This window comes from Micromonas commoda, chromosome 8 (genome assembly GCF_000090985.2).
Source record: "Micromonas commoda chromosome 8, complete sequence".
Classification (NCBI taxonomy): Eukaryota; Viridiplantae; Chlorophyta; class Mamiellophyceae; order Mamiellales; family Mamiellaceae; genus Micromonas; species Micromonas commoda.
Window position 1 is genome coordinate 190,643 of NC_013045.1, and position 22,809 is coordinate 213,451.

The 22,809-nt window shown below is 69.6% G+C and overlaps 7 protein-coding genes across 7 annotated transcripts; 4 read left to right on the forward strand and 3 right to left on the reverse strand.

The window, feature by feature from the left end:
• Positions 1 to 93: 93 nt before the first annotated feature.
• MICPUN_113904 (non-selective cation channel-2 family) lies at positions 94 to 1,224 on the forward strand (the record flags this gene model as incomplete). Its single annotated transcript, XM_002507784.1, has 2 exons — positions 94 to 1,060; positions 1,145 to 1,224. Coding segments are annotated over 2 exons (1,047 nt in total), but the record flags the coding sequence as incomplete, so codon positions are not given.
• Positions 1,225 to 1,509: 285 nt separating this feature from the next.
• Positions 1,510 to 3,163, reverse strand: MICPUN_108728 (predicted protein). Its single transcript, XM_002508070.1, has 2 exons — positions 2,932 to 3,163; positions 1,510 to 2,711 (listed from the first exon to the last, which is right to left on the reverse strand). Exons 1-2 carry the CDS (start codon positions 2,980 to 2,982, stop codon positions 1,593 to 1,595), a joined length of 1,170 nt encoding a protein of 389 aa, XP_002508116.1. The 5' UTR covers positions 2,983 to 3,163; the 3' UTR covers positions 1,510 to 1,592.
• A 673-nt stretch (positions 3,164 to 3,836) lies between these two features.
• Positions 3,837 to 4,743, forward strand: MICPUN_101770 (predicted protein; the record flags this gene model as incomplete). The annotated part of the gene is made up of 2 exons (XM_002507785.1): positions 3,837 to 4,607; positions 4,723 to 4,743. The coding sequence occupies 2 exons, from the start codon at positions 3,837 to 3,839 to the stop codon at positions 4,741 to 4,743; spliced, it is 792 nt and encodes a 263-aa protein (XP_002507831.1).
• Positions 4,744 to 5,293: 550 nt separating this feature from the next.
• MICPUN_101771 (predicted protein) lies at positions 5,294 to 8,243 on the reverse strand (the record flags this gene model as incomplete). The annotated part of the gene is made up of 2 exons (XM_002508071.1): positions 5,294 to 7,819; positions 7,965 to 8,243. 2 exons carry the CDS (start codon positions 8,241 to 8,243, stop codon positions 5,294 to 5,296), a joined length of 2,805 nt encoding a protein of 934 aa, XP_002508117.1.
• A 186-nt stretch (positions 8,244 to 8,429) lies between these two features.
• MICPUN_60525 (predicted protein) lies at positions 8,430 to 9,131 on the forward strand (the record flags this gene model as incomplete). The annotated part of the gene is made up of 1 exon (XM_002507786.1): positions 8,430 to 9,131. The coding sequence occupies one exon, from the start codon at positions 8,430 to 8,432 to the stop codon at positions 9,126 to 9,128; it is 699 nt and encodes a 232-aa protein (XP_002507832.1). The 3' UTR covers positions 9,129 to 9,131.
• Positions 9,132 to 9,225: 94 nt separating this feature from the next.
• On the reverse strand, positions 9,226 to 14,613 carry MICPUN_60526 (predicted protein; the record flags this gene model as incomplete). Its single annotated transcript, XM_002508072.1, has 1 exon — positions 9,226 to 14,613. The coding sequence occupies one exon, from the start codon at positions 14,611 to 14,613 to the stop codon at positions 9,226 to 9,228; it is 5,388 nt and encodes a 1,795-aa protein (XP_002508118.1).
• Positions 14,614 to 15,276: 663 nt separating this feature from the next.
• Positions 15,277 to 22,776, forward strand: MICPUN_101773 (predicted protein; the record flags this gene model as incomplete). Its single annotated transcript, XM_002507787.1, has 3 exons — positions 15,277 to 18,340; positions 18,685 to 18,803; positions 18,973 to 22,776. 3 exons carry the CDS (start codon positions 15,277 to 15,279, stop codon positions 22,774 to 22,776), a joined length of 6,987 nt encoding a protein of 2,328 aa, XP_002507833.1.
• Between the last annotated feature and the right edge of the window lie 33 nt (positions 22,777 to 22,809).

Sequence of the window (22,809 nt, forward strand, 5' to 3'; positions counted from 1 at the left end):
CTGAAGCGCCGTGCCCTCGTTGAACCGAACACCGAGATCGGATTCAGAGTTGAACGCACGCGCGTCGCGTCGCCGGCCATGTCCTCCGCAGCGATGAAATCGACCGGGGGAACCCCCGGCAAGGATAAGAAGGCTGCCGGCAAGGACAAGAAGAGGGGCGATAAGCAGGATCCGCTTCACGATCCCGTCCGCGCCGTCGCGTATCACCTCCGCGGTTCCAAGGGGCCGGAATCCCGGAACGCGCGGCTCGACGACTACCAGCGCATCGACTACTTCCGCGGGAAGGACCTCTTCCGCCTGCTCCGCAAGCACCCGGGCCTCCTGGATGAGTACGCGCCCGCGATCACCGGCAAACCCACCCCGGCGAACCCGGGCATCAAGGAGCGCGACGTCCAGATCGCCGAGATCGGCGAGCGGCTCATGCGCGACGGGTACTTCTTCCGCATCGATCGCGTCTACGAGGACCCGAGGCCGGGCCGCACGCGCCGCGTCAAGTTCCCGAAGTTCATGCAGACCCTGCCGCGGCAGATGCAGAAGTTCACCGACGACGGCGAGGGTTTCTACGGCTGGCGGTACGATCGGCCGATGTCCTGGACCTCGATCTTGCTCTCCTGCCTCGCCGCGTTCGCCATCGTGCTCATGTGCCTCTTCCCGCTGGCGCCGATATGGATGAAGAAGATGGTGCTCTACGCGTGCCTATCCATCCTCGGTTTGTTCTTCGTCGTCTTCGTCGTGCGCACCGTCGTCTTCGCCGTCGTCTGGCTCCTCACCGGCCGGCATTTCTGGATCCTGCCCAACATCACATCCGACGAGATCCCAATCGACGAGGTCTTCTCGCCGATGTGGGAGTTCGACGATCTCGACGCCTCGGGCAACGTCGTCGGCAGGATCGGCGCGGTGAAGCGACTCGGCCTGGCTGGCGCCCTCACCGCCGTGCTCGTCGGTCTCTACAAGATCGCGCCGGAGAACACCAAGGCTATCAACATACACAAAGCGCACGACTCCATCCTGGACCTCTTCGACCTCAACGACGTTCCCAAGGGCATCGCCGGATCCGTCGGGAAGGTGGACCCGCAGGACCCGGCGCACATCGCGAAGATGGACAGGATGCGAAGGGAGGGTGCGGGAGCCGCGGCGGGAGCGGCGGCGGCGGGAGGAGAGTCGCAGGTCAACGCGGAAGGCACCGCAAACGTCACCGCAAACGCCACAGAGCCGCCGATCGAGCCGAGCTACGCCAAGCCGCCCGAGCCGGATAAACCCATCGAGGAGATGACGGAGGAGGAGTTGGAGGCGTGGGAGGCGGCGTTGGCCATCCACAAGGTGGCCGAGGAGCTCCGCAAGAAGAAGGAGGCTGAGGAGGCGGCGAGGATCGCGGCGGGGGGCGAGCCCGTGGTGCAGAGGATCAAGCCGGCTGCCGAGTTTGTGCGGGCGCCGCCGAAACGGGAGGAACCGCCGAGGGATCCGCCCCCGCCCAAGACGCCCCACCCCGACGACGCCGAGACTAAAGCTGAGCTGTGATACGGACGCGGAGGTCCGATGTTTAAATGAACGTCTCTACGTGTAAACGAACGTCTCTATAAAACGCGTCGAACTCATCGAATCCTCTCCATGAAACCCATCGCGTCCCTCACGTCGGCCACCGTCTTCTCCGCCACCTCGTTCGCCGCGTCCGCGCCCCTCTTGAGCACCCCGTCCAGGTACCCCTCCTCCTGCATGATCTCCGCGTAACGCGCCTGGATCGGCGAGAGGTGCTCGACGACGGCGTCGGTGAGCGCCGGTTTGAAATCGCCCCACCGCATCGAGCCGCACTCCTTGAGCACCTCCTCCTTGGTCATGCCCGTGCACAGCTGGTAGATGGTGAGCAAGTTGGTCGCCTCCGGTCGCGTTGGGTCGCCAAACTCCAGCCCTTCCACGGCGTCCGTCTTGCATCGCTTGATCTTCTTCGCGATCTCGTCCGGGGTGTCCAGCACGTTGATCCTCGAGCCCTCCGCCGGGTTCGATTTGGACATCTTCGCCGAACCGTCCGTCAGTGACATGACCCTCGCGCCAGCCTCAGGGATGTAAGCGTCGGGGACGCGCAGGATGTCCCCGCCCCTGAACCTTCCCGAGGGTGCCCTGGATCCCTTCGGGCCCATCTTCTTCCACTTCCCTCCTCCGTACAGGTTGTTGACGCGCCCGGCGATGTCGCGAGTGAGCTCCAGGTGCTGCCGCTGATCCTCGCCCACGGGCACGATGTCCGCGTTGTAGAGCAGGATATCGCTCGCCATGAGCACCGGATAGTCCAACAGACCCACGCTCACGTCCTCGCCAGCCTTGCGCGCCTTCTCCTTGAACTGGATCATCTTCTCGAGCCAGCCGATTGGGGTCGCGCAGTTGAGCAGCCAGCACAGCTCGGAGTGCGCCGACACGTGCGACTGGACAAAGACGTTGGAGCGCTCGGGGTCCAGCCCGGCGGCGAGGTAGATGGCCGCGGACGACCGGGTCGACTTGATGAGCTCCTTCGGGTCGTGAGCTCCGGCGGTGATGGCGTGGAGGTCGACGACGCAGTAGAAGGCGTCGAACTCCTCCTGCATCTTCACCCAGTTTTTGATCGCGCCGAAGTAGTTACCGAGGTGGATGGAGCCCGTGGGCTGGACGCCGGAGAGGACGCGCTTGCGGCGCTCGGTCTTGGGGGTAGCCTCGGTACCGGCCTCGGCGGTCGTCGCGGGAGCCTGTTGACGCGCGGCGGAAGGCGGGCGAGGGAGCGGTGAGCGAGCGTCCGGGATAGAATTGAATGGATAACTTTTCGGGGGTCCGGGCGAGCACCGGAACCGTCGCGCGAGTGACAGCCGGGGCGCGTCGAACGCGCGCGTCGTCGTCGCGAGACGTCGTACGCGGGGCGCGGGACGGTTCATCGCGGGGCGCGGGACGGTGGACGGACGGGTCACGCACCGCGGCGCACACGAGGGGGGACGCGGCGTGGTGGATGCCGCGAGGGGCCATCCTCGCGCGGATTGTGGCGAGGCGTGACGTGTTGTTTCCTCGCGCCGCGACGGTGGCGCGCGCGGGCGCGGCGGACATCGCGACGCGCATGGCCGTCGGAGTCGTCGATGCCGCGGAGGTCGCCGCGGTGGTCGCAGCGATCGCGGCGCGGGTCGCGATGCCGACTCGGTGCATACGGCGGTGGCCGTCTGCGTGTGAGGAGCGCGGGCGCGCCTCCGAGGGTTTATGATAGCACAGTGAGAAGGTGGGAGAGTCGCGCGCTGCGCGCTGTCAGGCTGTCGGGACTCGTCGTGTTTGTCGTCGGCTGTTCGCCAGCCAGCCCCGCAGAACCCCCCGCGCGGCCGTCGCGCCCCCAGCAGATGCGGCGGGGTCTCACGATGCTCGCGCAGCCCCTCCGCCTCATCGCCCGCGGATGCGCGGGCGAGGCATCGCCTTCGGCGGCGCGCGCATCACCTCGCCCCACCGCCAATCCGCCGGCGCTCAACAACGACCCAACGTCACGCCACAACCGCCGCCACGACATTCGCGCGCGTCCCGAACCGTCTTGGGGAGCCTCGCGGCTTCGCCGGCACGAACATCGCGCGCACCAGTGTCGGCGTCCGTACCACTCGAGGTGGGCGGTGAGCGTGTACGGCAAGGATCCGTCCGTCCCGCCCGAGGATTACGAGGGCTACGACGCCGAGCTCGCCGAGTTTGAGAAGAACGGCTCGCGATACTACAAGAGCTTGGACGCGAACCGCAAGCCCGGCGACGGCGCGCTCACCGACGAGGAGCGGCGCGAGAGGGCGCGCGCGAGACGACGCGAAGCGGAGAACCGGGGGGCGGAGGGAGGCGACCCGCTCGGCAACCTCGGCATGGAGGACTGGGACGACGACGACGAAGACCCGTTACATTCCGTCGGCGGCGTCCACTCCGACGACGAGGACGACGCGGCCGCCTTCGTCGATCGCGACGAGGACGGACGTCCGCTGTACAACCAACTCCCGGGCGGCATCGGCGCGAGGGCGCTGGCGCTGGGGTACAACCCGCGCACGGCGGAGGACCCGGTGCTGGAACCCGGTTTGTACCTCGTGGGAACTCCGATCGGGAACCTCGAGGACATCACGCTCCGAGCGCTGCGGATTCTCCGAAGCGCCGACGCCGTGCTGTGCGAGGACACCCGGCACACCAAGCGACTGCTGGCGCGGTACTCGATCGAGCCCCTGAAGCTGGTGAGCTACCACGCGCACAACGAGCGGCGTCGGCGAGAGCCGCTCCTGGACAAGATGCGGCGGGGCGCTTCCCTGGCGCTCGTGTCCGACGCTGGCACGCCGGGCGTCGCCGATCCCGGCGCGGACATCGCGGCGGCGTGCGCGGAGGAGGGGATCGCCGTGTTTCCGATCCCGGGTCCCAGCGCGGCGGCCGCGGCGGTCGCGATGGCGGGTATCCCGGTGGATGAGGGTTTCACTTTTTGCGGTTTCCTCCCGCCGAAATCGGGCGCGAGGAGGAAAAAGTTGGAGACGTTGAGGCCGATTAAAGGGTCGTTGGTGGCGTTCGTGCCCCCGCACAAGCTGGTGAACACGCTGAAGGACTGCGCGGAGGCGCTCGGAGACAGGAACTGCTGCGTGTGTCGCGAGATGACGAAGGTGTGCGCCGCGGTTCCCGTCGTTTTTGGTTTTTGGTTTTTGGTTTTTGGTTTTGTCTTCTCGGCCCGGGCGCGGAGGGCGGCGATGATTACGCAAATCATGTGCCTTGAAACAGCACGTCTCGAGCCACGTATAAGCCGGATGCCGTCGGGGCTTCCAACCCCGCGTGGTGGCGGCGACTGGCAGCGATGCGGACGAAAACACACCACCAAAGCATGAGCCCCCTCTCCGCCCCCCCGGGTACCGAACGCCTCTCGCGCCGGAAACCTCCGGAAAAATATAGTCACCGACCGACGCGCTCACCGACTTACTCACCGCTCGTGACCCCCCGACCCCCCCACCCGCAGGTTCACGAGGAGTTCTGGAGGGGGACGCTGTCCGAGGCGATCGCCGAGTTCGAGACGCGCCAACCCCGCGGCGAGATCACGCTCGTCGTGGAGGGGTCCCGCGGCGCCGGCGAAAAAGAGTCGGACAGGTCGACGGGCGCGGGCTTGGAGCTGGCGCTGAAGGAGATGATGGACGCGGGAACGTCGCCGAGCGAGGCGTCCAAGCGCGCCGCGTCGGAGCTCGGCGCGAAGAAGAAGGAGGCGTACGCGCTGGCGCTGAAGCTCGCGGGCAAGTGACCGCGCCGACGTCGCGGCTCGCCTTTGTATTTTCACCTCATCAGATTACGGGTACGACTACATTCAGCTCGCGTCCTCCTCCAGCTCGCGCTCGCGCCTTTTAATCCTCGCCTCGAGAACCTCAGCGACGGCACGCAGCGCGACGGACGCGGGGGAGTCCTCGGGCTCGACCGCGCTCTCGGCCAGCACTCGCCGCCGCCTCGCCCGCCACGTCTCCACCAAAGCCTCCTCCCTCGAAGCCTTCAACTTTTTGTACGCCTCGGTGGGATCCGCGGGCGTCGACTCCTCCGCCTCGCCGTCCCCATCCCTCGGTTCGGTGTCGTCTTCCGCCTCCGCCTCCGCCTCCATCCGGGCGGCGTCGGCTTCGAGCTCGTCCGCCTCGCGTTTGGCCGCCTCCGCGCTCTCCCTCAGGTCCTTCGCCGCCTTCGATCGCGCCGCGGCTTCTTTAAAATCCCGCATCGCCGCCGCCGCTCGCTTCGCCTCCTCCTCGCCTTCCGCCTCCGTCACGAGCCTGTCGCACTCGGCGCGACGCACCGCCGCGGTCTTGCGAAGCGACTCGGGCCCACGCGCACCGGGTGTGGACCGCGTCATCGCCCCGGCGACGACGTCTTTCCCGACGTGTCTCTCCAGCGCAGCCGTCACCGCTCTACGCGACGCGTTCGTCTCCGCCGTCTCCAGCTCTCGTTCCTTGGCGGTCGCGGCTTCGAGACGGCGGCTGGCGGCGTCGACGGCGTTAAGGGCGTCGCGCGTGCGCCCCGCGTCCGCCCGCGCCGCGGACGCCGACGCCTGCGCCGTTTTTAGTAACGCCTCGGCTTCGTCGGCGAGTCGCGCTGCGGCGTTTTTGGCGGCGACGGCGTCCTCGTCCGCGCGTTTGGCCGCGTCGGCCGCCTCCGCTAAGGCCGCCTCCGCCGCGACGAGAGCCGCGGACGAGGCGTTCGCGTCAGCCTCCGCGGCGGCGACCTTCTCGTCGGCGGATTCCGAGGTTCGCGTCAGCGCCGCCGCCGCGCTCTCCTCCTCCTCGCGAAGAACCTTCTCCCGCTCCACCACCCTCTCCAACGCCGACTCCTTCTCGACAAGCGCCCGCCGCATGGACTCGATCTCCCTCTCGAGCGCCTCCCTCTCCTCGCGCGCCGACTCGGCGGAGGACTTGGCGCGCGTCAGGGCGGCGAACTCCTCGCTCTCGCGCACTTCCGCGTCCCGCGCGTCCCGCGCCGCCTCGGCCTTCGTCCTCGCCCTCGCCGCGTCGTCGGCGGCGGCGTCTCGAACCTCTCGAGCGGATTCGCTCCTCGCTCGCGCCGCCGCCGCCGCCGCGCCGTCCTCCTCCTCTTCCTCCTCGAGTCCGCTCGCTTTGGCCCTTCTCGCCTTCGCCTCGGCGTCCGCCGCGTCAGCCGCGGCGTCCGCCTTTAACGCCCTCTTCTCAATCGCGTCGACTGCGTCTCGCAAAGCCTCGGCGACGAGCGCCTCCGCCCTAAACGCCTCCGCCTCCGCCTGTAACGCCCTCGCCCTCAGATCGTCCACCACCTGGTTGAGAGCCTCGGCGCCGTCGTAATCCTCCGCCTCGCACAGGCTCATCTGCCGTCGCTCGCAAGCCGCCGCTTCGAGCTCGCACGTCTGCGCGGTTCGAACCGCGGCGAGGAGCGCGGCGGCGGCGGCGGCGGTCGAGTTGGTGGGGGCGTGGGACGTCTCGGGTTCGAATCCGGGCGAAGACTCGGAAGGAGGATCAGCCGCCGGGACGGGCTCCGTGGGCGAGGGCTCGGAAGGAGGATCAGCCGCCGGGACGGGCTCCGTGGGCGAAGGCTCGGAAGGAGGATCAGCCGCCGGGACGGGCTCCGTGGGCGAAGGCTCGGAAGGGTCCAAAATCGGGACGGCACCGAGTCCGCCGCCATCGGAGATCACCGCGCTCTCCGGCGAACCGATCCGTCGCTCGTCGAGCGCGCCCGAGGCGTCGTCGTCCCTCGCGTATCCCACGCGCACCTTTCCTCGCCGTCTGTTCTTTCCCCCGGTCGTCGAGGAAGGGGCGGGGGACGACGCGGGAGGCGCGGCGCTTTCGGGTTCCGCCGCCGCCCCGCCGTCGCCAAACATCGCCTCGTCCAGCATGCCGAGGCCCGCGACGCCCCCGACCGTGAGGGGAGGGACGGCAGCGGCGGGCGGCGGCGGCGGCGGCGGGGGCGGCGTCAGGTCGAGTCCGCTGCTGGCGGCGGGCGGCGGCGGCGGCGGCGTCAGGTCGAGTCCGCTGAAGAGGTCACCCGAGTCCGCGCCGCCCGAGAATTGCGAAGAGCCAGCGGGGGTTCCTCCCACGTGAAGACCCGCGAACATTCCCCCGAGCTGCCGCTCCGAGCTGCCGTGTCGGTGGCCCCGCCCGTCGGCGGCGGCGTCGCGTTTCGGCGTCGGCGGGTCCCTCTCGTGCGCCATGCCGGTGACGCGTTCCACCGCGCGGTCCACGTCCTCTTCGAGGAATTCAATCTGCGCCGCCCACGCCGCGCGTTCGCCCGCGTCCAGGACGTCGGGTTCGTGAAGGCCCGCGCGGAGCCTGGCCACGAGCCGCTTGATCATGTTGAGGCGGAGGAACTGGCGGCTCTCGTCCTCGGGCTGCGTGAGGGAGATGGGTGGGTCGTCGTCGTCGTCATGGGGCGAAAAGTACGTTTTCTGGTGGCTCGATAATTGATTGAGGCGTCCCGCGCGGACGACGCGCGCTGAGAGAGAGTCGGAAAGTGAGGGGTCGCGGGCCGCGTACCGTCTTGGCGCCGATGTCCGCGCGCTTCGCGGTCTTCGCGAGCAGGTCCTGACATCGCTCGAACAGCGCGGGCATGTCCCCATCCGGGATGTCGTCGGGGTCCCTGCGCTCCGGATTCCGCTCCGACGTCGATCGCGCCTCGGACGGCCCGAGGACGACGCCTCCCGCCGCCTCCGCCGAGACGGAAGACGCGCGCGCTCTCGCGTCCGCGCCGCGGGTCGCGCCCTGGGAGGGCGGCGTCTCCGGCGGTCTCTTGCCTCCGAAGAAACCTTTGAGCATGGCGCGAGCCGGAGGAGCCGACGAGTCTGTCCGAGGGTAGAAGCACCCCGCCTTCGTCTCACGCACGACCCGCTCCCTGGACTGGAAGGTGCCGACGGATACCTGGCCTGGCTCGCCAAAAAGCAGCACGCCGCCGGGGCACTCTGCTCGGGCGCGGGCCCTTTCCTCCCCGTCGTCTCCGCCGCGATGTGGAATCAGGGTAAGTCCGCGTTCAACATGAACGTGGACACGGACGACGCCCGTCGTCGAGCGGAGAGGGTGATGGAGACCGCGGCGCGGTCCGGCGCCGCCCTTCCCCTGCACAGCACTTGGGTCCGAAAGATCGACGATTCGGACCCGAAGAGCCGGTGGATAGTGGAGGGGTCCAAGCCGGATGCGACCGCGAACGACCCGCTCGCGGCGCACCTGGACCTGGAGGCCGCGGTGGGCCGCCCGCCCTCGGCGATGGGGCTGGCGGACGGGGACTCAGACTCGAGCAGCAATTACGACGACTCCAGCGACTCGGAATCCCGGGGCAAAAAGTCGTCGAGGAAGCGGAAGGAACGGGACGGCTCCAGCGACAGCGACCGGAAGGGATCGAAGAAACGGAAGAAGGAGGGCAAGAGAAAGAAGCGGAAGAAAGAGAAGAAGTCGCGAAGGGACGGGAAGAGGAGCAAGAAGAGCAAGAAGAGCAGGCGGTCGTCGTCGTCGTCGTCGAGCGACGGTGAAGCATCCGGCGACTCCGACGGCGGCGACCGCAAACGAATCAGCGCGGTGAGCGGTAAGAAGATCAAGCTCAAGCTCGAGGGGACCAGCGCGAGGACGGACGCGGAAGATAAGCGGCGGCAGGCGTACCTGCGGAGCCTGAACGCGCACGTCGACATGTCGCACCTCACCGGACGATGATGATAGCCAAAGGTTTAATTTATTTCATTCATCGCTCGACGCCGACGCGCGGCTGACGTCGACGCCGATCACGTTTGAATCCCTCCCTCCCCGCGCATCACTCGTCCCCGTCCCCGTCCCCGTCCCCGTCCCCGTCGGCGTCGGGGGCGTTCCTCTTGCCGAGCACCGTCGCCACCACCTCCATCGCGTCCGTATCGGGCGGCTTCGGGGGCTCTTCCGGAGGATCGGTTGGCGGCGGCTCGAGCGCCACGTCGACGGCATCGGTCGGATCGGCCGGGACCGGCGGCGTGTCTTCCCTCGCGCCCCTCGCCGCCGACCCCGGCGGCGTGTCCTCCCTCGCCTCCCTTCCCACGCCCCTTCCCACGCTCCTCGGCGGCGACGGCGGCGGCGAGTACCGGCCGCGCGAGCCCGTCCTCTGGCCGCCGTCGTCGATGGTGGTGGCGAAGCGAACCGACTTGTGGCGCCGAGCGGATGACGAGTGGCTCCCGTGGCCGCCGCCCCGGTACACCCCGCCGGAACCGCCCCTGAACTCGCGATGACCCGGCCGGTGCGACGACACCGTCCCGCCGTACCCGCCCGACGACGCCCCGCCTCCGGCCACCCCGGACACGATGCCGGAGAAGGATCCGCCCCCGCGCTCCGCCCCCGACAAATTACCGCCGAAGGACGAGCGGCGCCCGCGGTTGTCGGCGTCGCGTGCGCGGGTACCCTCGTCGCCCGCCCCGCCCGGGTACTCGCCCTCGCCCGACGACGTCACGCCCGGCCCGGACGTCTCCGCGGCGAGTTCGCCGGCGGTCGATCCCCCGCCGCCCTCGTCGCCGGACGCGTCGCCGGAGACTCCGGAAAAGGAGAGTCCCCCGTCGACGGAATTCGCCGGCGTGGCGCGGCGAGGCGCCGAGGAGATCCCGCCGCCGGCGCCGGCGCCGCCGTCGCCCTGGCTCCCGCCCGAGGGCGCGCCGCCGCCGACGGAACCCCCCGCGTCGCCGGACAGCCGCGGAGTGCCTCTCCCGGAACCCCCGCGGCCCCCGTCGGGATAGAAATGATCTCGACGCGCAAACAGTCGCGCGTTCGCGACGGCGGCGGCTGTTCCCTTTTCGTTCTCGCCGCCGAGCGCGACGGCTTGCGTGGAGTGCCTCGCGGTGGACCTTCGCCCCGGGGAGATGGCGTGGTCGGTGCCCGGGGTGAAGTGACCCTCGTGCCTGGCGTGGTGCTGGTGCCCGTGGTGGTGGTGGTGGTTGGGGGAGCGGTGGTGGTGCCCCGAGTGGTGCCCCGAGTGCTGACTCGAGTGGTGGTGGTGGTGGTGGTGGTGGTGGTGGTGGTGGCCGCCGTGGCCGCCGCCGGACGAGCCGTTCGTCGCGCCGCCGTCGCCGCCGCCCCTCGGTTCCTTTTGCCCACCGCCGGGTTCGATCGCGGGACCTCCCGCCTCGTCCCCCGAGCACGCGCCGTCCGCGATGGACCCCCCGCCGAGGCTCGCCAGGCTCCCGTCGTTTTCGCCCCCCGAATCCGTGCCGCCGCTGCGTAGATCCGAGTCCCCCTCCGCCCTCGCCGCCCTGCTGTCGGGGGAGCCCGGAGGCGCCGGGTCGACGAAGGACCCGCGACCGTCCGTCTTGCCCTTCTTGCGACCGACCACCTCTCCATACGGGTCCGGTCCCTCGCGGTCCGACGCGTCGCCGGCTGTCCCGTCGAAGGAGGAGTTCCTCCCACCCCCGTTGTGAGAATCCGCGCCGTCGCCGCGTCCCTCCCTCCCTCGGGCGCTGGAACCCACGCCGTTGGCCCACGGCTTCGCGGACGCCGTCACCGTCTCGCTCCACATCTCCGCGATGAGCTCCTCGAGGAAGGCGGCGGCGGCGTCGACGCCGCCGGACAGGATGGATCGTTGCTGCCGCGCGGCGGCGAGCGACTTTTGATCCTCCGACACGAGAAAGACGACGCGGCACAGCGCGGCGTGCTTAGCCGCGATCTTCACGGCGTCACGCACGGGCTGGGGCGGATCGTCGATGTCGTTGCGGCACGCCTCCTCGGACGTGATCCCGAGCAGCCTGGCGGCGCGGACGGACCGGTCGCCCTGCTGCCGGAGGTTGTGAAGAGCCTTCAGCACGCTCTCGATGCGATACACCGCCTGCTCTCGCGCGGCGTTGCCCTCGGGGGTGGGGAGCGCGGGCGCGCGCTGCGCCTTGATCTTCTGGAGCACGAGCGTGTTGAAGATCTGCTGGTGCACCTTGATGGCCCACGGCCACGGCGGGGGTTCGCGGACGCCGGACGCGCCGTAGTGGAACTCGCCGGCGGCGGCGGCGGCGGCAGCCGCCGCCGCGGCGGCTTGGCCCAGGAGCTTGGCCAGCCTCTCGATCACGCCGTCGCTGCTCAGCAGCGCGCTTTCGTCCACCACCAGCAGCACCCCCGCGGGGAACACCTCCAGCGTCTCCCTCCTCGGATCCAGCCGCCTGTTCTGCTCCAGGCACAGCTCCAGGTGCCTCAGACCCAGCGCGAACCTCACGCTCCTTCGCCTTAAAAACTCACCCACGGTGAACGGAAGAGCGGGCGACCCCAGCATGGGCAGGAACGGCGGGTGCATCACGATGAGGTCCACGCTGTCCGGCGTGGGATGCGCCACGAACAGCGCCCCCCTCGACTCCGCGGTCGACAGCAGGCGTTGGATGTGAGAGTGCGCGACGTCAAACCCGAGGAGCCCGAACCGCATCCCGTCGATGGGCACCGGCGGGACGTTCATCGCGGGCCTCTCAATCGCGCCGACTCCGACGGCGTCGCGCCCGCCGCCGCCGTCCGGCGCTCCGTCGCGAAGCCCCCCCGTCGTCGCGGGGGATCCATCGTCGTCGCCCATCATATCCGGCGGGGGCGGGTTGGATATCGGCGCGGATATCGGGATGCCGTCGACTCCGGCGCCGTCAACCCCGGATCCCACGGTATGCCCGTCCGGCACAACCGGTAAGGGTGGGACGGGGATCGTCGGCAGCGGCGACGCGACGAGCAAACCGTCGCTCCCGTCGCTCGTGCCGTCACCGCTCACCACCTGGCCGTGCGCGCCGTGTGCCGCGTCCAGCCCGCCCACGACGTGGGGAGCGTCCGCGGAGCTCCGTCCCCACGATTCGATTGCGTTCAGATGGCGTTCAGACGCCGCCGTCGTGCTCAGCGGGTCCCGCCCTTCGTCGCTGCCCTCGTCCCCCGACAAACCCTCGTCGCCGGACGATTCGCCGGAGGATACGCCGGAGTGAATGTCGGGGGACGAGCCCGGGTCGTCGCTGAAGTGAAATTCCTCGTGATCAAACTCTTCGCCCGTCTTGCGACCGGGGGAGGACAGACCCACGGTGCCGTCGGCGGCGAGCCAGTTGGGCGGTACCCTCTGATCCAGGGCGCCGCCGGCGACGTGACCGGCGATGATATCGGACGAGGACCTGCCGTACGGCGGCGGGGTCTGGTGCCCGGGCATGTGCCTGGAGGACAGGAGTCCGTACTGGGGGGGCTTCGAGTGCCTGTGCCGCAGGATGCCCCGAGTGGGGCGGACGTCGGGAGCGGGCACCGGGGTCTGCGACGCCTCGTGCGGCGCGTGCGGCTCGTCGCTCTGCACGATGACCCACAGCGGGCGCTTTCGAAGGTTCGCCGACTGCGCGGCTCGCACCGCGGCGATGCCCGGCCTGGCGCGGGGTCGCTTCGCGCCGCTACGGGCGGCGGCGTCGCCGAGCAAATCCTTGAGCGTCCGCGCGGGCGCCGTCGTCGGGGCCCTCTCCACCCCGCCGCCGTGTTGTTGTCGCCTCTCCAATCCGACGGATTCGGAGACGTCGCCGCTCTTCTCCGCGCCGAGCGCCTCCGCGGTGCCGGAGGATTTCCCGGATCCGCCGTCGGACCCCTCCGACGCGTCCCCGCCGGCTACGGCTGTGCCAGCTGTGCCAGACGGATCCCCAGCCGCGCCAGCTGTGTTCGACGGCGCTCCACCGCCCGCCGCCGCCACCGACCGTCGCACGTCCGCCGGGAGCAACTCGTCGGAAACGACGAACGCGACGTACCCACCCTCCAGCTCGACGCGCGCGGCGGCGAGGCGCATCGCGGGCCCGGTTTCGGACACCGGGCCGCCGGTGTTCCCGGCCATGCTCCCGCCGCTGTGCACGGACCCGGTGTCGTCGACGTCCATGCCAGTCGGTCCGATCGATCGATCCGTTCCAACCACGCCGCCGCCGTCCGCGGACGCTTCGGGCGACTTGAGACGCGGGGATTTCGACTCGGACCTTCGAGCCAGCTGCGCGCGCGTGGAGTCGTCGCCGCCGCCCGCGGCGTCGCCGCAGCCCGCCGGACCAAAACCCCCAATTTTCTCCCCACCAAAACCTCCTCCTCCTCCTCCTCCTCCTCCTCCTCCCTGTCTGCCGGTCTCGGCCTCGTCTCCCTCCTCCGGGAGTCCTCCTTCGTCGTCCTCCCTCGGGGTCAGTACCTCGCTCAGCTTATCAAACGCGGTTCCAGCGTCCGGGTCGGCGCTCGACGGGAAGAGTCGAAGCAGCGCGACGGGGTTCCACGCGTCCGGCCATCCGTCGGACATTGGGCGCACCAGGCACGCCTCCATGACGTCGGGCATGGCGCTCCCGGCCGCGGCAGCCCTGGCCTGTCCCTCCCCGCGCTCCGTTCCCGGGATCCCCGCGTCCCCCGGTGGCGGGCGCGCGATCATCGGGCACGAGATGAGCGGAACGGACTCGCCGGAGACGCCACCGAGGCCCCTCGCCGCGCCGGCTCTGCCCGATCTCGCGTCGAGGAAACCCGCGCCTGAGAAGGACCCCTTGCGGCTCTCGGACTTGCTGGTGCGTCGTTTGCGCGTGTGCCTGCCGTGCTCGCGAGGGATCGGTCCTTCTCCGGCGGTGCGCGCGTGGGGCGAGTCGGAGCGCCCCCGGCCGGAGCCGCCCGTCGACCGGGTTCGATTTTTTGACGCGATCTGTGTGTGTTCTCCGCGGTTCTCCGGCCGGTCGTCGGTCGCGGCCTCGTCCTCGTCCTCGCCGACGACGGATCCGCCGTCGCCTGACATCGTCGCCGGGCCCGCGGGTTCTCCCTGCGAGTCCATCGTCACCTCCGGGTTTTCGTCGTTGCCGCTGCCGCTGACGTCGTCCGAGAGCGACGTCTCTCGGGACGAGTTTCCCTCGCCCGAACCGACGCGTCTCAGGTCCTCCTCGCGCAGCCCCCTCGCGGTTATCGGCCTCCACGGCTCGTCCGAGAGCCGGAGAAGGCCGAGCCACACGCCGCCGTGCGCCTCGAGCAGCGCCTGCGCCGCGCGCGTGCCGTGGTCGCTGGAACCCGAGCCGCCACCGTCGCGAAGGAGGATGCCGCCCGCGATTTTGCCCCCGCGCCGCTCTCCCAGGGAACCGCCCCCTCCCCCGCTGTCTCCCTTCGATTCCCCTCGGGCGGTGGCGGGCGCGGTCTCGCCGCCGTCGCCCTCGGCGTCGCGCTTACCGCGCAGTTCCGCGCCGCCCTCGGCCCTCGGCACGCCGGACATCCCTCTCTCCGTGTCCACGCGGCCGCGTCGCCTGCAGTGGGGCGCCCAAGCAGCTCTCGCCCCGTCTTGTCAACATTCTCGCAGGTTGGGGGCGGGAGAGAAGTTCGGGCCAGTCAGCAGGTCAAAAAATGTGCCCGCGCGTCGTCGCGCTTCACTTTCGGCGCTCGTGAGGCCCGCTGGAGGAAGCTCGCGCGTCCGAGGACGTTTTGGAGCGCGGGGGCGGATTCGAGATACGACGTTCCGACCCGCGCGCGTGGAATCGCGCGCTCGGTGCGTCTCCGAGGCCGCGCCGCGACGAGGGGCGCCGATCTCATTCATTCATCGTCAGGTTGTGGGGCGGTCGAGTCGGATAGTTTAAGATATGGCGACGCTCAGGCGCGACGCGAGAGCGCTGATTGACGCGGTGAAAGCGTCCGGATCGCGCGTCATCGAACGTTTCGAAGCCGACGACGACGGTGTCTGCGTCTCCGTGACCCTCACGCGCGGCCACACGAGCAACCTGACCCTCATCTTCGAGGTGCGCTTCAAACCCGTCGATCGCTGCACCCGCCCCTTTTCACGCCTCCTCGAATCCGACCGACCCTCGTGCCCGTCGCCCTGACCCATCGCTCGCGTCTCCCGCTCGGCACGCAGGACGGCTACCCGAAAGGATCGTTCGTGGCGATGAGCGATGACGACCGAGACGAGACCGCCATCGCGAGGCTCAACGCTGAGGTGGCCGACCGCGCCGGTTCGCTCACGCTCAAAAACGCGGTCGTTGCCATCGGGCGGGTCTTCGACTGCGAGGAGGACGCGCGGAGAGTCGTCGAAGCGTGCATCGACGCCCCGGGCGACGACAAGGTCGTCGGCGGCGGCGATGACGACGACGCCGGCCGCGTCTCCGCCGCGGGGGGATCCGACGCGTCCACAGCTGGCGACGACGATGACGACGACGACCATTACGCCTACTCGGATGAGGACGACTCCGACGCCGACGGCGCCAAAACCGGCGTCGACGCGTCAGTGCCCGGCGAGCTCAACTCCGACCAGCTCACCAGGCTCTACCAGAACAAGCGCAAGTGCGTGGAACGGGAGGAACGCCGCGTGGCGCAGAAGACGGCGAACGAGGGGGCAAACGGCGGGGCGGGCGAGGAGACGTGGGACATGAAAGCCGCGGCTCGTAACCAGATCTTCTCGAGCAAGGGCGCGTTCACCCGACTCTCCACGGAGCTGTTCGCGCTGCAGGAGCGGATGGACCCGGAGCTCGCGGTGGACGCGGTGGACCACGACGTGTACGTGTGGGACGTCAAGTTCATGGGAGGCTTCGATCCCGGGTCGGGCTTGGCGGAGGATCTCGAGACGTTGGAGGCTGTGAACGGGTACGGGTACGTTCAGCTGAGGCTGCACTTCATGGCGGACCTGTACCCGTTCTACCCGCCTCGCGTCGAGCTCGTGCGGCCGAAGCTCGCGGGGATCATTCCCGGAGCGATGACCGCGCACCCCAGGCTGCACCTGCGCAACTGGCAGCCCTTCAGGCCGATCAAGTCAGTCGTCGAGCACCTCAGGGCTTTCCTCCAAAAATTCGCGCGCGTGGACCTGGCGTCTGAGCTCAACGAGATCGAACGTTTCCCCGACGGCGCCTACGTCGACAGCGTCTCGCGGCTGGAGCTCGCACTCGCCAGGCTCGCCGCGTGCGGAACCTCCTGCGGCGGGCCGCTGATACCTTCCAGATACAACGAGATGTACGAAGAAGAGATCCGGCTGGAGACGGAATCTGGCGCCACGCGGCGCGGCTACGAGGAAGAGTTTGGTCGAGACGACGCGGACATCGTCGACTTTGCGAGGGTCCTTCAGGACGGCGCGGGCGGCGCGGCGGGTGGTGTGGGCGGGAAAGACGGGAAAGGCGGGAAAGACGGGGGTGGGACCCCGGGGAGCCGCGACGGTAAGGGCGCGGGCCCGGGGCCGGGGTCGACGGGCAAGATCAAGCTCAAGTCGTCGTCGGAGGCCAAGGCGGATAAGCGAAAGGAGTACTGGGCCAAGGGCACCGGGTACGGGCACGACACCCCGCGAAGGGCCGGAAAGGACGACGGGGACGCCGGCAGCCAGACGTGGGACGCCGCCGCGGCGAGGGGCGCGCAGGCTGCGGAGGACCAGAGCGTGCTCACGCTGCTCGTCGAGGCTACTCGGTTCATCGAGGCGTTGCCCCTGAACCCGTCGGGGAAACCGGGCAAAACGCGCAAGCGAGTGACGAACGCGGGGGACGACGCGGACGCCGCCCCGCCGACGCTCACGGACGCGGAGGCGTCGCGCGCGGACGTGCTCATCCGCGCGTCCAGTCTCCCGCAGTTCCTCGCCAGGGAGCTCAAGAACTGCTCCTTCATGAACATGACGGCGAGGTCCGCGTATTACTCGTCGCTGATGCGAACCGCCAGGGCGCTCGCCGAGTCGCGGTGCGCCGACTGTTTGCTCATCGACGGCGCCGCCGGGCAGGGGCACGCGTCCGCCCTCGTCAAAACCCTCGAGGACGCCGCCGTGCAGGCGAAGATTTACCTCAAGTCCGTCGACGAGTGCGAAGTCGCGGCGCTGGCGACGGCGACGGCGTCGCTGCCTTCCCCCTCCAAGGAATCCCTCGGAACCCTAGGATCCAACGACGAGTCCGGACCAAACACCGCCCGCCACGGGCTCAAGTCCCCCGTCATGGCCAAACCCGGGGGCGTCAGGTCCCCGGTCGCGTCGTCCTTACTCAACGTCGCCGAGAAGGAGGAGAGGAGGCGCGCGAAGCAGCGGGAGGCTATCGCGTCGGAGGTTGCGCTCGCGCGTTTGATCCTCGACGCGGGCGAGTCCGTCTCGGCGGCGGCGCACGCGCTGGGGTTCGCGTCCGGGGCTTCCGGGGGCGGCGGGGGCGGCGAAGGCGGGGTCTCCACGCGGGGCAAGGGGAAGGGTAAGGGCAAGGGGAAGAAGGGCGGCGGCGGCGGCGGCGGCGAGGGGGACGACGACGCCGCCGCCGAGGAGGAAGCGTACCAATCCGCGTTGAGGCCCTTCACGTACGACTCGGCCGAGCTCTTGGCCGCCGGGCACGCGTACGCCGGCGAGGCGCGGGTGGACCTCCGATCCGGTCCGCACATATCCCGAGTCGCGAAGGAGATTGCCGGGTTGGCCGGCGGAGCGCTGCCGCTGAATCGGAGCTCATCCGCGTTTGTCCGAGTGGACGACGCCAAGTCGGTCATCTGGTCCATCATGATAACTGGTCCGGAGGACACGCCCTACGACGGCGGGTGCTTCGTGTTCGACGCGTTCTTCCCGAGCGGGTACCCGACGCACGCGCCCAAGATTCAGTTCAAGACGACCGGCGGCGGTCGGTGGCGAGCCAACCCGAACCTGTACAAGGACGGCAAGGTGTGCCTCTCGCTGCTCGGGACTTGGCAGGGCGGGAAAGGCGAGACGTGGGACCCCGCGGTGTCCACGATGCTGCAAGTCATCGTGTCGATCCAGTCCTTAATCCTGTGCCCCAGGCCGTACTTCAACGAGCCCGGGTTCGAGAGGCTCATCGGCACCCCCGAGGGGAGGAGCAAGAGTGACCAATACGACGCCGCCGTCGTGGAGAACACGCTGCGGTGGGCGATGATCGAGTCGCTTAAAAAGCCGCACCCGGCGTTCAAGGACGTCATCATGGCGCACTTTCGGCTGCGAAAGGGTCACCTGCTGGGTCCCGTCAGGGCTCGGTGGACCGAGGGCGCGACGGGGGAGCGTAAGGCTCGGCTCGACGGGCTGTTCAAGGAGCTCGAGGCGGAGCTCAAGAAGCTGTGACGGGGTTTGACTTGGGACGGGAAGGGTGACGACGCGACGGGACGGAGGACGATATGATAGCCGACGCGACGAACGAAGTGCAGTGGACGAACTAATTCCTCGAGGCGTCACCAGAGTTTCATCGCATGCCACGAAGGTACCTCTAGTAGCTTGTTTGCAGCTCCAGGTTTTTCCCCAGGCCTTTGCAACGTGATTTTATCGCCCGCCGACAGCGCGCAGCAGGGATTCGTGAGAGCCGGGCGGCAACCAACCGACGTAAGATTGCGACGTGACGCGCACTCACAGTCGCGCGGGTAGCGAAGCAAATCCGCGAGGACGCCATGGCGGACGACGACGTGAGGAAGTTTGATCCCGATAGGACGGTGCTGGCGCGGGGGCTGCCCCTCGCGACGTCCACCGCCAAGGTACGCGCCTCGATCGCGGTCGCCCGCGCGATCTCGCCCAGATCCCTGCTCAATTCCCTCGGACGAAGCGCCGACTTCGCGCGATCGGCGCCTCGACGTCCCCTCGACTCGCATTCCCCGACGCTGACGTCCTCCCCCGATCCGATCCACTCGCCTTCAACATCATCAGTCGGTGACGAGCATGTTCACCACAGCCGGCAAGGTTTCCCGCGTCGCCGTCGGCAGCGAGGAGCAGCGCGACAAGGGTACCTTCGCGGTCGCCGCGATCGAGTTCGCGACGCCACCGAACAAGTCGCTGCTCGACAGCATGGAGGGCATGGACGTTCCCGGCGGCCACCCCGCGGGGCTCAAGTTTATCGACTGGGACGTCAAGAAGCACTTCAAGCTCTTCGGCAAGAAGCAGAGGGGCGCGGTGGCGGAGGCGGGCAGAGCAGCAGCCAAGGTGGAACTCGCGGCGGGATCGTCCGAGCCCGAGGATCAGCAGAGGGGCGACGCCACGGGATGGGCGGCGGTGGATCCCGAGCCCGAACCCGACGTTCCCGTCTCCGTGCGTCTCGCGAGGGAGGAGGAGGAGCGTAAGAAGGAGGAGGAGGAGCGTAAGAAGGAGGAGGAGGAGCGAGCCGCACAGCTGGCGGCGGCTCAGGCGGACGCGGAGGACGACCTCATCTCGTTGGGCGGGGACGAGAGCGACCACTTCGACGAGGACGGCGATAAATCGCGGTCCGACACCCCCGAGCCGCGGGACGACGACGACGACGACGACGACGTTCGGCACGTCGAGCCGGAAGGTCACCGACGGCGCGACGACGACGACGACGACGACGACGACGACAAGGAGGATCGAAGGCCGAGCAACAAACGCGTCGCCTCTCGAAGCAGGAGCGCCAGCCGCGATAGGCCGCCGCCCCAAAACGCCCGCCGGTTCAGCAACGGCGGAGACTGGAACAACGCGCCGCCCTCAGGTCCGCACGGTCCGCACGGGCGGGGGATGGAGCCGATGCGGCGCGGTCGGTCGCCGCCGCCGCAGAGGGAATTCCGCGATCGCAGAGATTCTCGAGGCGCACCGCCGACGCACGGAGGCCGCCACTCCGGCTGGGACGACCGCGGCGGGCGCGGGGGACCTCAACCGCGCGGGTACCCTCCGCGCTCGCCTCCTCGCGATTTCCGCGACGGCAGGCGCGGCGGTCCCCCTCCCGGCAGAGGCGAATGGGACAGGGGTATGGACAGGGACAGGGGTATGGACAGGGACAGGGGTATGGACAGGGACAGGGATAGGTTCGAACTCCCCGATCGCGCGCGCCCCCTCCCGCGATCGCCCGCGCGGGCCCCCCCGCCCCTCGACCTCAACGCCACCGCCACGCTGGAGGAGGCCACGACGGTGTTCCTCTCGCGATCGCGCATCCACCAGCTGTGCTGCGTCGGCGTGGACGGGCCGGGCACCGGCTCGGGCAAGGACGTCGACCGAGCCCTCGACGCCCTTCGCGCGGCGCGCGGCGCCATCGTCAGGGTCGGCGTCGGCGGCGGCAGGTACCAGGTGGGCGAGCTCGCCGGCGGCGCGCTCGCCCCGCTCGCCGACGCAGACGCCGAGACGGGCCCGACGCACCCGGTGCTGCGACTCATCGACGAGCGAGACCAGGTGGCGGAGCGAGCGCACTCGCTCGGGGTCATCTCCAACTCGGCACCGACGCGCGTGGAGTGGGACGCGTACGTCGCCGCGTGTCGAAACGGGGGTATGCCCCCGCCCAGGGTCGGGGACGTCAACGCGGTGAGAGCGGCTCTGGACAGGGTTTTCCGCGTGGGCGAGCAGGTTGGTTTCGGCGCTTTCGCGAACAACCCTCGGGGTCGGTCGCCGCCGCCGAGGGAGCGCGGTCGGTCGCCGCCGCGTGAGCCCCTCGACCGCAGGAACCGGCACTCGCCGCCGAGGGAGTTTGGACGCGCGCCGGCGCCGCGAGGCCGGCGGGATGGTGGTCCGCGTTCCCGCTCGCCGCCCCCGCGCGATCGAGGGCCCGGACCCGGCGCGATCCCGGAGTTCAACCACCGGGGCGCCGCCGCTCGCGAGCGCGACTCCGGCTGGGACAGGCGCGGGGGCGGACGCGGCGGCGATCCAACCGCGATGGCGCCGTTCGATCGACCGCCCCGCCGCGACGGCAGCCGCGATTTCGACCGTCCGCCGCGAGGGGACTCGCGCGATCGAGGGCCCGGACCCGTCGAGCCCGCGCCCTTCCAACCGGGCGGCGATCGGCGTCGCGCGCGGTCGCCCAGCCGCGACGCGCGCGGGGGTTCGCGCGACCGATCGCCGTCCCGTTCCGTCCGCGCCAGGCTCGGGGGTTTCGCGGACGGACCGCCCGCCACGCTGGACCACGACCCGGCGGGCGCCGAGTGGCTGGTGGACACCCGCGGCAACAACGGACTCGTGGTGGGACCCGCGGGATCGCAGGTGAAGAAGATCGAGCACGCCACGTCCGCGAAGGTGAGCGCGGAGCGCGACGGGACGACCGTCGTCATCGTCGGTCGCGTCCCCGACGTGGAGCGCGCGAGGGACATGATCGAGGATCTGTTGGCGAAGAACGGCATCGACTTTCGGGGGAAACCCGGCCGAGGCTTTCCGCTCGACCGCGGGGGACCGCGCGTCGTCGCCGACCGACCGCGGGACGGGGAACCGAACAACCCCGGCGGCGACCTCCGCGGGCTCCTCAAGCGCAAGTCTCTCGACGCGGACACGCCCGCGCCGAAGGCCAAGAAGGGGCCCGCGGCGGCGCAGGACCCGGCTTGGATGGCTGAGGAGCTCGACAAGATGAGGGCGCGCGCCGAAAGGTTCGGGCTTCCCGCGCCCACGATGGACGACGTGCGAGCCAAACACGCGTCCGACGGCGACGACAAGGGCGACAAGGGCGACAAGGGCGACGCCTCGGCGGACGAGGATCTCGTCCCCGTCGCCGATAAGATGATGATGTCGCGCGTCATCGGCAAGAAGCGGCAGACGATGGCCATGCTGTGCAAAATCGCCGACGTGAAGATGTTCATCGCGCAGAAGGATATGGCGGTTCGGGTCAAGTGCGCGGATTCGAACCGTCGCGCGCACGCCGTCGCCCTCGTCCGCGCCGTCGTCAGCAACGAGATCGGGACGAAGATCACGTTTCAGATTTTGAGCGCGGCGTTTGACGCCATCGTCGCCGGCGAGCCCATTCCGCCGCCGGACCCCGCCAACGAAATCGCGGCCAAGTCCAAGGACGCCGCTAAGGGCGGCGTGTTGGCCAGGCTCCAGGGCGGCGTCGACGAGGACGAGGACGGGAACGACGACGACGACGGGAACGACGATGGCGACGAGGGCGACGCGAAGGATGTCGCCGCCGGCCGGTTCCGTCGGACGGTGGACACCCGCGGGCTCGTCGGCGTCATCATCGGGAAGAACGGGAGCACGATCAAACGGCTGGAGAGGGTCACCCGGACCAAGATGGAGGTGGACCAGGACACGAAGAGCGTGACGGTGCGTTCCAAGACGGAGAAGGCCGTGGAACGCGGGTGCGAGCTCGTGGAGACGGTGCTGGCGTCTTGCGAAAAGTCCAAGTCGGAGCGGACCGAGGGCCAGCGCGGTCCGTTGCTGAAGGATATACTCGCCGGCGCCATCGCGAGGTGGAACGGCGAGAAGGGAGAGGCGCCGCCCGCCGAGGTATCGCCCGAAGGTACCGAGGTTAAGGAGACGGTCGAGGCGCCGCCCGACGCCGCCGCTGAGGATCCGGCCGGCGCGTCGGTGGAGAGCGACGAGGCCGAGAAGCCGGCCGAGGAAAACGCCGAGGAAAACGCCGAGGAAAACGCCGAGGAAAACGCCGAGGCAGACGCCAAGCAGGAGGATACGCAGGAGGCGGAGGACGAGGAAAAGAAGCCCGCGACGCGGGGCGGTAGGGGGCGGGGCCGCGGCGCCGCGAAGGGAGGGAGGGGGCGAGGCCGCGGCAGGGGCAGAGGGAAGAAGTGACCCGTCTCGCTGCTTCGACGAGACAAACTCTCC

What these genes read in the sequence shown, in the direction of transcription:
- MICPUN_108728 (XM_002508070.1), bottom strand. Translation starts at nt 2,982, where the DNA reads ATGGCCCCTCGCGGCATCCACCACGCCGCGTCCCCCCTCGTGTGCGCC. An exon ending in CCCCCCTCGTGTGCGCCGCG is followed by an intron (nt 2,712 to 2,931) that starts GTGCGTGACCCG and finishes GCGCGTCAACAG; the next exon opens with GCTCCCGCGACGACCGCCGA.